The 13,788-nt window shown below is 49.7% G+C and overlaps 1 protein-coding gene across 4 annotated transcripts; it reads right to left on the minus strand.

The window, feature by feature from the left end:
* Positions 1 to 4,356: 4,356 nt before the first annotated feature.
* Positions 4,357 to 10,010, minus strand: LOC102419580 (leukocyte immunoglobulin-like receptor subfamily A member 5). 4 transcript variants are annotated; one of them, XM_014448286.2, is made up of 11 exons: positions 9,826 to 10,010; positions 9,670 to 9,705; positions 9,198 to 9,485; positions 8,751 to 9,053; positions 8,360 to 8,410; positions 8,179 to 8,229; positions 7,307 to 7,423; positions 5,664 to 5,706; positions 5,526 to 5,584; positions 5,261 to 5,313; positions 4,357 to 5,009 (listed from the first exon to the last, which is right to left on the minus strand). In XM_014448286.2, the coding sequence occupies exons 1-11, from the start codon at positions 9,857 to 9,859 to the stop codon at positions 4,863 to 4,865; spliced, it is 1,182 nt and encodes a 393-aa protein (XP_014303772.1). In that variant the 5' UTR covers positions 9,860 to 10,010; the 3' UTR covers positions 4,357 to 4,862. The 4 variants fall into 4 exon arrangements, with proteins under 4 accessions (XP_014303772.1, XP_023602876.1, XP_023602877.1 ...); XM_023747108.1 differs by having other exon boundaries at positions 9,670 to 10,010; XM_023747109.1 differs by lacking the exon at positions 8,179 to 8,229 and having other exon boundaries at positions 9,670 to 10,010.
* Positions 10,011 to 13,788: the final 3,778 nt, after the last annotated feature.

The following is a 13,788-nucleotide window of genomic DNA, read 5'->3' on the forward strand; positions in this document are numbered from 1 at the left end:
AACCGCACAGGCAGGGATGGACTGTCGGTCGGCAAAGAGATGATGGGATTGTAGGAAGCAGAAACACTGTTCAGATACTACAGGCTGCGATGATACAGTTATCTGTCTGCAAGCGTGTGCTATGGTGGCAGGATAGTAAGAAGCAAGGGAAATTCCTTGACAAGTGGAATGAGGGAAACTGACAGAAAGTATTAAACAAGGCCAAAGGATTTGAGCAATTTATAGTCAGCTCAAATCCTTTAAAACCTTGAATCACAAGGTTTTATCTTCTCTAACCAATGACACTTAGGAGCAAATGCTTTACATATTCCAGACCATCCTGGGGCAGAGTGGCCTCAGCCCCTGTCCCCCTTCAATGATGTTCTTGATGACTGTTAGGTCTGATCAAATAATAGAATCGATACCCCCCACCCCTGGGAAATGACCTTTAGACCACTTCACAACCGACATTCCCTTTTGCTTAGACCACATTCCATTTGCTAAGACCAGTATCTTTTCCCTCTGGACTTGGCCAGGATCTGGACCTTCCCAGAGAATTTCCCGCTGAAAAAGCCCACCTAGCATCCTTTAAAATATCTGACTCTCTGTCCCTGGTTACTGGTGCCATTTTGAGGCTGAGCCCATCTGGTTTACAGATGACCTAGTAAATTCATAATTCTTTACCCGTCTTGGACTCCTATGTTCCTCCTTTGGGGACCCTAACATTTGGTGCTGAAACCCAGGAGGGTTCCACAGGTCATCCCAAGTTTGCTACTCCGAGAGCAGTAGGCAGCGGCAGCTTGTCTTGGGCTTACCTCCGAATCCTATGCTGCCAGAGGGACCCCACTCACTCCGCAGATGCCCTTGGAGCAGCAGCACACCTCCCCCACCACCACCGGGTGTGGTCGGGAAGGGACCGAAGGAGGTTGGCTCCAGGGCATGTCCGGCTTGTCTCACCCAGTCCTGCCCCACTGGCCACCTTCTAATTAATTTCCTTTCAATGTACATGAATTTTTGCACCGGGTCACTAGTTTTAAAAATAATGTTCTAGAAATTTCAGTCTGTTCTAGGAAGGAACTTGCAAAGATTCAGAGCCAAGTTCAAACAGAAAAGTCTCAGGAGTAACAGGTATCCTGTCAGTGACACTGGGCAAGCCTAGAGCAATAGTTCCCTATGGAAGGCATCTGGCAGTAGTTCTCCAAATGTTTGTGATCCACACATTGGGGTGTTTATGAATTCCTTCCAGTGCTCAATACACACTTTAGTGAGCCATGTGCAATGTTTTTAAAATCTTGCATATTGTTTGCTCTTTATTTTTAAAAATTCTAAATGGAATCTAAGACCAAACTAAACCCTACATGTATCTAGTTTTCTTAAATATTTGGCTACAGCCCCCCAAACTAATGTCTCTTTCCTTCCACCAGACCATTTGTCATAATTATTTTTGTTCTAGCTTTTGCCCCAACAATACTAACATTTATAAAACAGATTGTCTCCACCAGGTTACAAGCCCTACTTGTCCTCGGGAAATACCACTCCTAGACACCATCACAACTTCATTTTGTGCCCAGGCCTCATCGTCCCTCTGACAGAGAGCAAGGATTTTTGGCTCTGAAGGAAAACATCACCTCCTTTCAGCAGGAAGCAGTTACAGAAGAGACCCTGTGCCCCCCCTTTCCCCCTGAAAGAATTCAGCCAAAAATCTTTGAGGAGGGAAATGTTAGGCATCCCCCTACCTAAATGTTAGACCTTCCCCCACTCCCTGACACTAGAGCAAGGATGATGGGCTAGGTACAGAAACTCATCAGGGAAGAAAGCTCCAGATGCCTAGCAAGGGGAAAAACTAGGAAAACAAGAAACTTACCCCCAGGGGTAACCTACCTCCCCTTTCATATCACTAGTCAAGCAGTTTAGACTCCCTGAGTAACATCTCTAGATGTTATCTCTTCTTCCCTGAAGATAACATCTAGGCCTCAGTTGTATTTCAGCTCCAGGCCCAGAAAAGCAGCAAAACCAGACAAGTGACACTGTGGCTGCCCCAGGATCACTTTTTACTGGTACCTCCCAAGTCACTCATCAGGACTGTTTTCCGGTCTTCACCAACCAGTTTCTCAGGAAAATCATGCTGCTTCAACACCCCCACTCCAACCATGAGGAGTCTACACAGTGTTCTAGCCAACTATAATCAAAGTCCATCCCCCTACGATCTCGATGTCCCCTCAGCAGGAAGTAACTATGAAAGATATGACCTCCATCCCTATTCCATAAACCAAAAAGGCTAGAATGTTAGGTCTGATTAAGTCATTGAATCAATACCTCCTCCCCTGGGAACTGACCTTTAAGACCACACTCCATTTGCTAAGATCAGTATCTTTCTCCTTCAGACTTTCCTGGAATCTGGACCTGCCCAGAGAATTCCCTGCTGAAAAAGCCTGCCTACAGTCCTTTAAAATCTCTGACTCCCCATCCCTGGGTATTGGCGCCATTTCGGGGTTCAGCCCATCTGGTTTACAGATTACCTAATCTATAATAATAAAAGCATAATATGTTAATTAAACCAGACAGTCGAACGACCTTACAGACTCCTTCTGGACGACCTTCCAGATGAACCCGGAGCTGCTAGGGCCGAGGCAAGCCACCGTGGCTGCTAGGGCCAAGCCCCTTGCATGAATTTCGTGCACTGGACCTCTAGTAAATTTATAATTCTTTACCTCTTTGACCTTGTGCATTCCTCCTTCAGTGACCCTAACAACGATGTTCTTTAAAAACAAAATGAACCAGAAAATAACCCCTGACCACCCCCCCATGCACATTTTGCTGAATCAACATATTGAAGGACACACCTGAAAAGCTAATGAATGTTCTGTTAAGACCTTCCCCTGAGACCTCCCCTAGGAGTCCAGCCTTCCAAAGAGAGATAAAAAGTCTCAAGACTAAGGATCCAGCTCATGCTCTCTTGTTAGAGCACACCCACACCTTCTTATCTCCACTGTTTTTCTCCGAAATTCTAAGGGACCCCAGGAAATGTGAAACCTGGGGAGCAGTGGACAGTGGCAGCTCATCCTGGGCTTACTCTCTGAACCTGTCCCCAAGACTCCTTATTCTCTAACTTCCTCTCTCCTGTTGCTTCTTCTACCTTAAGTCCTGTCTTTATTTCACTGTCCCCAGATTTAATGAACTTACTCTCAAAAAAACCTAGACTTGTGTTGTGATATTTTTTCTACACGAAGTTAAGAACCCACACACTACCAGTCGGCCCATGGTAGCCTGGCTCTGGGCCCGACCCCGTCCTGTAACTCTATTGTTCTTCAAGAAAGGGAAAGAATGACCCCAAAGACAATTCAGAGGTGATCAGGGCTGCCCCATTGACTTCAAAGTTAGAATCACTTCCTTGGTTTCAACAGGGCAGAGGGTCCCCACAGGGAGATGAAGGTACCGTGTCACCCAGCTGAGCCATGGAGGTGACGCTGCCACCCCATGTTCTGGAGGGCAGAACATCTAATCTAATCACTATGCTGAAACTCATACAAAATAATACTGAATGTAAACTGTAACTGAAAAATAGAATTTAAAAAAAATTGAACCCAAAAGAGACAAAAATGATCTAACGAAGGGTTGCCTTGCTGGATGTTGAACGTGCTTAGAACCCATCACTCTTGTCTTTCCGATGTTTCCCTTTCAGAACAGGAATATCTCTCCTACATCTGCTGCAGTGGTGCATTTTGGAACTTGTCTCAGTCACGGGTTCATGACTGCAGAGGGATTCTTCCTTAAAAGGAGTCCTATCCCGAGTCTCACTCATGCCTGACGTAGACAATAGGTAGATGAGACTTTGAATTTTCAACTGGATAAATGATGCTGGAAAGAGTGGAGATTTGGATCACTATAGAGCTGGAATGAATGTATTTTGCGTGGAAGAAGGACACAAAATTGGGGAGCGGGGGCGCTCAGAATGTTGTGGACTGAATGTTGATGTCCCCCCCTCCTCAAAATTCATGGTAAAGCCCTTAAACCCCCTGTGGTTGTATATGGAGATAAGGCCTCTGAAGAAGTAATTAGGGTTCAATGAGATCATAAGGCTGGGACCCTGATCAGATATGTTAGTGTCCTTAAAAGTGGAAGCACACCAGGGCTCGCTCTCTCTCCCTCTCCCCTTCACACACACGCCAAGGAAAGACCATGTAAGCAGAGGCAAGAAGGCGCCATTCATACCCAAGGAGAGAGGCCATAGAGTACACCAACACTCCTGGCACCTTGATCTGAGACTTGCAACCTCCAGAACAGCGGGAGAATGGATTTCTGTTGTTTTCTGCTCTGCCCAGACTGTGGTCCTTTGTTATGGCAGCCCGGGAAGACAAACACAATGGATTTCTCTCTTTTTTTTTATTCTTTTCCATATAAATATATGTCCTTATAATTTTTATATCCTTCCATCCACTGCGGTGGGATGCATTTGTTATTCTTTGACTTCTTTAAATGCTCACCTAGGTGGCTGGGTGTCAGGCTTTCTTCTCTTTCTAGTAACTCCATTTAGGTACTTAATTTTCCCAGTTGATGTGTAACAGCTGCATTTCCATTCAAGTAAGAATATGAGTCACATTATCTTTTAAGTAAAAAAAAAACCGTTTTATCTTCATTTGTGATTTTCTTCTCTCGATCACTAGTTATGTAGAAGTGTATTGTTCTGTTTCTAAAGATACAGAGCTCATCTTTATCTTCTTCTGCAGAATTAGGTGACGTCTAAGGTCTCATGACATCCTGCTTGCTTACATAAGGTCCTCAGGCTCAGGTCAGTAGCTGAGTGTCCATCGGGGCAGCTCCTACGCCTTCTGGGGTCCCTGCATTTCCCCTCTCTGGAGTGTGAGGTCTGAGTCCCTCCTGGGCTAGTGGATGGCCAGAGAAGCATACCCGCTGGGCTCAACTTGGAGCTGGTCTGACGGGGGAGCAGTGGGTGCAGTTGTCTCTCGTTTGAGGGTTAAGTGATCCAGCTGGGCGTAGGTCACATCCTGGGCATCCTCAGATGGAGTGTCCTGGGGGGGGGGGGGTAGAGCAAGAGGCAGGTGGGTGATTGGGGTGGGGAGAAGCCAGGGCACTGGGAGCAGAAAGGACCCACGTGACTTCCCATCTACCTGTCCTCTCCCAGTTATCTGTCCTCTATATCTAGAAATTCCTCTGACAGGACGGAAGGCAGGGTGGCCACCCCCTGCCTGAGCCTGGAGTGATTCCCCGGGGGGTATTAACAAGCCTTTGCTGGGTGTCCTGGACAGGGCAGGGATCTTACCTGGCTGTTCATCTTTCTGTCCTCCTCAGGTTGGGATTCTCTTATGGAAGCATCTAAAGAATGAGGAGATTCTATCTCATGCAAGATTCCTGAAATCCCCCAATCCCACACTCTCCTTGAAATTTAGGTGGGAAGACTGAGGTTCCTTGAGGGGCGGGGATGTGCCGGGGACCACACATATTTGGGACTTACATGCTTCCTCACCCCTAAGCCCAGAAGCCTTCCCAAGCACTCCTCCTGCCCCGATGCCCCACAAAGACCTCACCTCCTCCAGAGTTACCGGTACACTGGTTCTTCTCCTGGACATCAGCCACGGAGCTGGAGCTGAGCAAGGAGGGCAGGAGCGTTAGACAGTGTGGAAGGAGCTACAGGTAGAGGTGGGAGGGGTTGGGGAAGAAATTACCTTTTCTGCAGTGCTCTGGTCTTCATTTCAAGGTTCAAAGCACCTGTACAACATTGGAAATTAGCTTCCAAACTAGCCCAGAACCCGGCCCCCGGGGCTCAGAGGCTGTGATCCCCACCTTGGTTCATTTGGAATTCAACATAAACCAAGTTAAAAGGTAGTGCCTCAAACTTGCATGGTTGTTTTAGGTAAAATTGTGTGAACCCGAAAAAACATGTTTACAGTCTAAGTCTGTTCTTATTACATCTCTGCTCTCTCATAGAGGATGGTATTTAGAAACCAAGATCTGGATGATCAGTGTGCTTATTTCTAGTGGGCTGTCACTATGTCTAGGTCTGAGCTAGTACACACAGTGCAAACACTATACCTCTAACTATTTCTATGTCACTAAATATATATATATATATATATATATATATATATATATATATATATATATATATATATATATATTACACACACACACACACACACACACACACAAACACACCCTGAGTGGCCAGATTATTATGATAACCTGACATTTGTAGGCAGGGGAGGGCAGTTGGGAGCAATCGGGCTGGCAGGGGAGCAGTTAGGTGTCAATCAGGCTGGCAGGGGAGTGCTTAGGGGGTGATCAGGCAGGCAGACAGGTGAGTGGTTAGGAGCCAGCAGTCCCGGATTGTCAGAGGGATGTTCGACTGCCGGTTTAAGCCCGATCCTCGGAGAGGGTGCAGGCTGGGCTGAGGGACACCCCCCCCCCACCCAATGCACAAATTTTGTAGGCAAATTAGTGGTGGTCATAAAAATCTGGCCACTCAGTATATATATAATTTGTAATTAGGTCACACTCTAACAGAATGAAAAGCGTATAATCTTTACGCAATATTGTACTAACCAGAATTAACTGTGCTAACCAATAAACAAACAAGTCTGTTGAAACAAAAACAGGAACAACCTTTTTTTTTCCGTAACAACCTCTATTTTAGCTTCTATTTTAGTACATTGCATCAGTTCCGGTTCCTGTTCAGATAGGAGCAGAGCGACTGATACTGAAAGAGTCAGCATGCTGCTACCAAGATCTTTGTTGGCACCAGCAAGAACACTGCCTACATGTCCCCACTTCCCTTCCCTCTTCTTTAAAAAGTCACCGACTTGACCAGAGATATTAAGATGGTTGGTTTTTTAGGACAGGAGTCTGCCAACTTCTCAGATCATCTTCACATGAATAAAACGTCTATCCTTTCCACCAGCACCTGTCTCACCTGCCTCAGCTTCCGTCACAGCAGGAAGCCAAACTTGTATTCAGTAACAATACTGACATCTTCAATTCCAATGAATGCCTCAGTTTTTCCTAGCCAACTGTCTTTGCACATTTTTAAATTCTTCACAGGCATTTCACCCCACACCTTTACGTGTTTTCTTTCTCAAAGCAATGAAACTCCCAACCACTTCAATGCCACCCCCATTCCTCACCACCATGCCCACTCCCCACTGCTCTCGACTGCAGGCTGACAAGGACACCTTCTCATGGCTCCCTCACCAGCATGGTCCCCCAGGTTCCGGGAGCACCCCTGCTACCTCCACGCAGGACCCCACCTGTCACGACTGTACTTACATGGAAATCCTCTCAGGTAGACAAGGTCTCCCCATCCTCTACTCACCTGACCTCCTGCGTTTGTTCCGATGCTTGAGGAGGAAGAAGAGGAGGAGGAGGAGGAAGAGCAGCAGGATGAAGGCCACAGAGACTCCGATCAGAATTCCATGGTAGTTTTGAAGACCTTGGACACAACGATGTCATGAATGAGCCAAGGATGCCACTTCATTGAGCACCTACTGTGCGTTAGGCACGTTTTGGGGGTCTGTGAATGAATCGCCTCTCACCCTCATAACAATCAAGCAACATGTGAATGCCAATCCCCCTTCCATTCATTTCACAAACGAGGAAACCAAGGCTCAGAGAGATAAATCGGATTGATTTCCTACTGCATGTGCCCGGCCAGGTAGGAGCCTGCAACTGAGGTAGAATTGAACTCAAGGCCCTTCAGTACGCAGGCCAAGACTCTATCCACTGAGTCAAACCAGATAGGGGTGAGCATGTCTTTTTAAAAAGAAAGAAAAAAAAAGGTTCTAAAATTAGATAGTGGTGATTATTAGATTGTACAACTCTGAATGCAATAAAAACCACTGAATTGTACATTAAAAAATAATAATAATAATTAAAAATAATAAAATCACCATCCCAGGGAGCACTGAGACCCCCGCCCCCGACAGTGGACCCCACCTGTTTGAGCATCATAAGCCAAGGATGGGGAGGTGAGAGCTGGCCCTGCCTTCTCCCCATTGAATCCCGGCTACTGCTCCCCTAAGCTGGGCCCCACATTTCCCTTGGCTTTGACTGCCCCACCAGCCTCAGTCCCCAGAACACCAGCTCATCCCTGAGTATGTGAGGGGCTGCTAGATCCTCTGAGAGGCTCTCTGAGTTGCCCTGGGTTGGTCTGTGCTCCCCCAAAGCAAAGAGGCCCCAGCGACTCACCATACTTGGAGGTGAGCTTTGGGGGTAGGGTGCTGGGGTCCACAGAGGGGCCTGGGAAAAAGACCAGAGAAGGTTGAGGGGTAGAGCATGTGTGAGGGGCTGCTAGATCCTCTGAGAGGCTCTCTAAGCTGCCCTGGGTTGGTCTGTGCTCCCCCAGAGCAAAGAGGCCCCAGCGACTCACCAGCCGTGGAGGGGAGCTTTGGGGGTAGGGTGCTGTGGTCCACAGAGGATCCTGGGAAAAAGACAAGAGAAGGTTGAGGGGTAGAGCGCCCCCCAACCCCATCCAGAGATGCTGTCTTTGTTCACACTTGTCTTCTGATCTTCCCTGTGGCCCTGGCAAGGTGCTCCCTCCCAAAACCTGGGGTCCCCTGGAGAATCTGGAGATACCGGCAGGGGCAGGGGCAGGGGCAGGAAGGGCGCATTGTGCTCCATCCATCCCTTTGAGGAGGGTGGATTCTCCTGTGGATGACCCTCCCCTGAAGCCCTCACTCCTGTCCTAGGTTGGGGACCTCCTGGGAAGGATCTTTAGCCAAACATAGGGACATGGAGGGGACAGGACTGGGGCTCCTTACCTAAGACCAGGAGCTCCAAGGAGTTACTGGGGTGTGACTGCACCAAGGGCCTGTTCCTGTAATAACCATAGCATCTGAACATCCACCTGCGGTTGGGGGTCACAGGGCCCACAGGGAACAGGGCCTGGAACCACCCACTGGGCTGTGGCTCTGAGTCCAAAGTCCAGGAGAGCCTGTGATCTCCGTTTTCAGTCAGAATGAACCTGCCAAATCCCTCCCATGAGCCACACTGGAGAGTCACGTTTCCTCCTGAGGTCACGACATGGCTGGGCAGGGCTGAGAGGCTGGGTGTGCTGAAGGATCCTAGGAGAGGAGAGGCAGTGTGTTAAATGGGCTCACACCACCCTCATGTCCCCCAGGGCTGGGCTGTGAGAGGGAGACACCCTGAGAGCAGACCCCCTTCCTGAGGGCAGAGCCTGAGGCTGGGACCCCTGAGAGTCCTCTCACCTATGGTCACCACCAGCTCCAGGGGGTCACTGCGCTCTGACCAGCCAGCAGGGCTGTGATAGTAACAGCGATATCTCCCAGCATCATGTTCTGTCAATTGTGTGATGGAGAACTTGGCCTTGTCTCTGGGATCCAGTGGCTTCTCTCTTTTCCATGGTGCTGGGCTTCCCTCTTTATCCAGACGGTACTCCTCAGCCCCTGGGGTCCCCTCACACCAGATGGTCACGGGGCTCCCCCGGGGGATCACAGGGGCTGGCTCAGCCCAGAGGGTGGGCTTGGGGAGGGGCCCTGGAAGGAAGCAGAGGCTGGGTCACAGGATATTCCCACCCCTGGTCCCAGCTCTCAGCCCTGAGCATTTCAGCTATCCTTCATCCATCAGCCTGGAATTGCTGTTCTCCACCGCCAACTTCTCCTGGGGTGGCCCCAAGTCCTCTATGAGGAGTGGGACCTGGGAACCTGGGGACAGACTCACCTGCCTGCACCGGGGTCCTGAGGCCCACACTCAGCCCTGGAAGAGAGTCCCTGTGAGAGATTTGCCCTGAACCCTGAGAAGCACCCTCCTCCCCATGAGGCTCCTGAGTCCTGGGGTCCTGACAGACCAGGGCTCCCCTCTCCCCTCCCATCTCACCGAGGCAGAGCAGGGCCCTGAGGGTGGGAGTCATGGCGTCTTCTCGATCTGGTCCCAAGTGTGTAGATGGAGCCCATGGCGCTGTAAGTACAGACACACAGGGTGTGGCCACTGAGAGGCTGGCCCTGCCGGTCTCATGGTTGTCACGGCGGCCACGTCAGCAGCCCCAAGGAAGGGGAACAACGTCTTCCTGGCAGCCTGGCTGTGGCTTCTATGATGAATCAGGAAACCAGAGCCTCCTGAGACGCCCCTTGCAGCTGAGGTGACCCAGGGCACGTCCTACCCTGTCAGAGCCTCCCCCACGGGGTCTCCTTCCTCCTCAGCCCGTCCATCAGCACCTCCCTGTCATCCTCACCATGGACAGTGCCACCCACCTCAGGAAGACATGGGTGCCTGGGGCCTGCAGATCTCAGATCAGCAGGGACACGCTCACCCTCCCACTGTGCAGCTCAGGGCGATGTCACCTGACAATGAGCTCAGAAGGGAATAAGGAAAGGAAATGTGATTCTTCTCCTGGGTGCATTTATCTTTTTTTGTGGGTGGGCATTGGACTAGCCTTTTTTTTGCAACAGCATCTACCCTGCCTTTCTGGGGAACAAGCCTGACTTCATTGCTACTCCTCCTGCCTCAGACAGCATTCTCTTCCTCATTCTGGGGTCCTGCATGTAACATTTAGGGGACTTTTTTGGGAGGTCAGAGGTTTATTTTTTGAGAAAAAGACGTCCTTTATGTAAATATTCACCTCCCATCCCCTGCCTGTGTGCCCTGGACAATAGCATCTTATCTATAGGGTGTGTCCCCCAAATACATACACACACTTTGGATAATTATGAAGGCGGCGCTGATTAACACACGTCCTCTCATTTTCAGGATTGAGCCATCCGCTGTTGCAGTGTGAGTGCTCTTGGGGGCAGACCCTGTGTTTGTGTCCTTGTTGGGGTCAGAGGGGTTGCTGGTGGCCTGGTTCCTGGCTCGTGGGAGGAAACCAGTCCCTGTTCACGTTCAGGCCAGGTGACGACGTGAGGGGGCCGTGGTGTCAGGCCCTGCGGTGAAGACAAATGCTCGTCGCAGCCACGCCAGCGCTCTTGTCTGCTTCACAGACCAATAAATGCCACTGATAATGTTTCTTGCTTTAAATATATTTTTATTGATTTCAGAGAGGGAGGGAGAGAGAGAGAAAAACATCCATGATGAGAGAGAATCATGGATCGGCTGCCTCCTGCAAGCCCCACACTGGAGATGGAGCCCACAACCCAGGCATGTGCCCTTGACCGGAATTGAACCAGAGTCTCCTAGTTCATAGGTCAATGCTCAACCACTGAGCCACGCTGGCGGGGCCACTGATAATATTTCTGAAATACAGGGTGTCCCGCCAAAATGCATGCACACTGTACCAGCTGATAGCTCCCTTTTGAAAGTGAAATGTATTTTAGCCCTAGCCAATTTGGCTCAGTGGATAGAGTGTCGGCTTGCAGAGGGAAGGGCCCTGGGTTCGAGTCTAGTCAAGGGCACATGCCTGGGTTGCGGGCTCGATCCCCAGTTGGGGGCGTGCAGGAGGCAGCCGATCCATGATTCTCTCTCATCATTGATGTTTCTATCTCTCTCTCTCTCCCTCTTCCTCTCTGAAATCAATAAAAATATATTTTTAGAAAGAAATGTATTTTAATAAACACTGCCTTCATCATGATTCTAAGTGTGTGTGTACGTTTGTGGGGGACACCCTCTTCATAGAAGTAGTCATTTTCAGGAAAAGAGAAATGAAAGTTCCCCAAACAGACAGGAAACCACAAGAAAGAACAGACAGTGAGCAGCAGCCGGTGCCCGGGACCAGCAGCTGGTTGTTGACGGAGTTTCCCACTCACGGGGACAGAGAGCGGGGCCCCAGATTCTCACAGGGAGAGGGGGGGGGGTCGGGGCCTCGGGGAAGGCCCCCCACTTGTGTTTGTGGGTGGGCACTGGGCTAGCTTTGCTCACTGACACCCCCTCCATGGTCAGCCCTGAGTCACCTCCCCCATGTGTGTGTGAGAAACAGACTGATTGCCGATTTTGTGTGACACGGGTGTGGGTCCCACAGGTGAGCAGAGACCAGCGCTCGCCATCCCCGCCTTGCCCAGCCCCGAGCAGGTGCTAGGTCTGAAAGGGTGGGTACCAAGGAGCGGGGGAGGCCGCAAGGATCCCCAACCCCATGCACGCTGTCAGCCTGACTCCCAGGTGAGTCCGGGAGAAGCCTGCGGAAGGTCTGGTGTGCGAGGGAACAGCCTGCCAACAAGTGTGACTGGTGGACCCTGTCCACCTCTCAGTGACCTTTGCCCTCTGCTTCCAGAGGGCCCTTGACGGGTGCTTCATTACCCCTGGATGCCCCGTGTGGTAAGCCAGTCATAGTGATCATGTGATCTCAGTTCCATGTGGGATCTCATGGGCAAAATAGACAGACAGACAAAATAGGTCCAGAGACATGGAAAGCAGGGGACAGAATGACAGATCTTGGGGGGGACGGGGTGGGCCAGTGGGGAGAGATTAACCCAAGAACTTACATGCACATATGCATAACCCGTGGACACAGACAACAGTGCAGTGAAGGCCTGGGCAGGGACAGGTGTGGGGTGGAGGGGGTCAATGGGGAGGAAAGGGGGGCATCTACAATACTTTCAATAATAAAGGGAAATTTTAAAAAAAATTTTAATCCTCACCTGAGGATATTTTTTCCATTGATTTCTAGAGTGGGAGGGAGGGAGGAGGGGGAGAGAGAGATGGGAGGGAGGGAGGAGGGGGGAGAGCATGCGTGAGAGAGAAACGTCGATGTGAGAAAGACACATCGATTGGTTGCCTCCTGCACTTGGTTGCCTCCTGCATGAGCCCTGACCGACCGGGGATCAAACGAACAACCCAGGTACATGCCCTGGCTCAGGAATCGAACCCGAGGCCCTTCAGTCCACAGACTGACGCTCTATCCACTGAGCCAAACCAGCTGGGGCATCATTGATGTGTCTATCTCTCTCTGTCTCCCTTTCTCTCTCTGAAACCAATATAAACATATAAAATATTTTTTAAAAAAGAAAGATAAAATAACATTACGTGTGTGTTTACTTATTTCCACATGTTCCTCTTTCTCTGTGAAAACCAGAAACCGACAAAAACAGTCACCTCCGGTTCATGGGGGCACAGGGTGAGGGGGACAGAAGGAACAGTCCAATCGGAACATGCCATCCTAGGCCATTTAACTTCTGAAACCTAAAGATAGTCTACAGAGTCCAAGACCCAGTTCCGTCAGAGATCATGGGAAAAGCAAAGTCTGACAAGAATGTGAACAAATGAAAATGCAGACAAGCTTATATTCAATCACCACAGCCACAGGGTAAAAAAAGAAAATGAAAGAAAGAAAGAAAAGAAGAGGCATCTATAGGAATTAGTTAGGAATTGGCTTTTCATATGAGAAATACAAACACAACATAAATGACCCTATGATGTTGCACTAGATGGGAGCTACCTGTGTGGACGGACACTGTGCATCCTCCCCGATACTAAGTGGTCCCCATGGAACAAAACCCCGGTAGCCCTGGGTTCGCCTACCCCCAGGCCTTGCTTCCTAAGTATTATTCCCACTAAAAGGACCCCAAGAACTAGGAGAGGAGGTGGTCTCCTGGTCCAGGGCAGGAGGGACACAGATAAGCGAGGAGAGGAGGTGGAGAGAAAAACATCGATTGGTTGCCTCCCACATGCACCCCAAATCGGGGATGGAACCTGCAAACCAGGAACGTGCCCTTGATGGACGGAGGGTATGAGGGTACGAGTGGAGGGACCCTGATAGGGGGACCTATAACCTGATAGATAGAGCGCCTGGATTAATCTGGAAAATAATCACAGTATTTTAAATCTTAGAAAACTTATACTTAGGTGAAGAGGGGGTTCAGTTTTTCTTAAGTTTCCTTTCCAAGGCCTGTGCAAAGCGATGGGGGAGGTGAC

The sequence above is a fragment of the Myotis lucifugus genome, unplaced genomic scaffold (genome assembly GCF_000147115.1).
Source record: "Myotis lucifugus unplaced genomic scaffold, Myoluc2.0 scaffold_793, whole genome shotgun sequence".
Lineage (NCBI taxonomy): Eukaryota > Metazoa > Chordata > Mammalia > Chiroptera > Vespertilionidae > Myotis > Myotis lucifugus.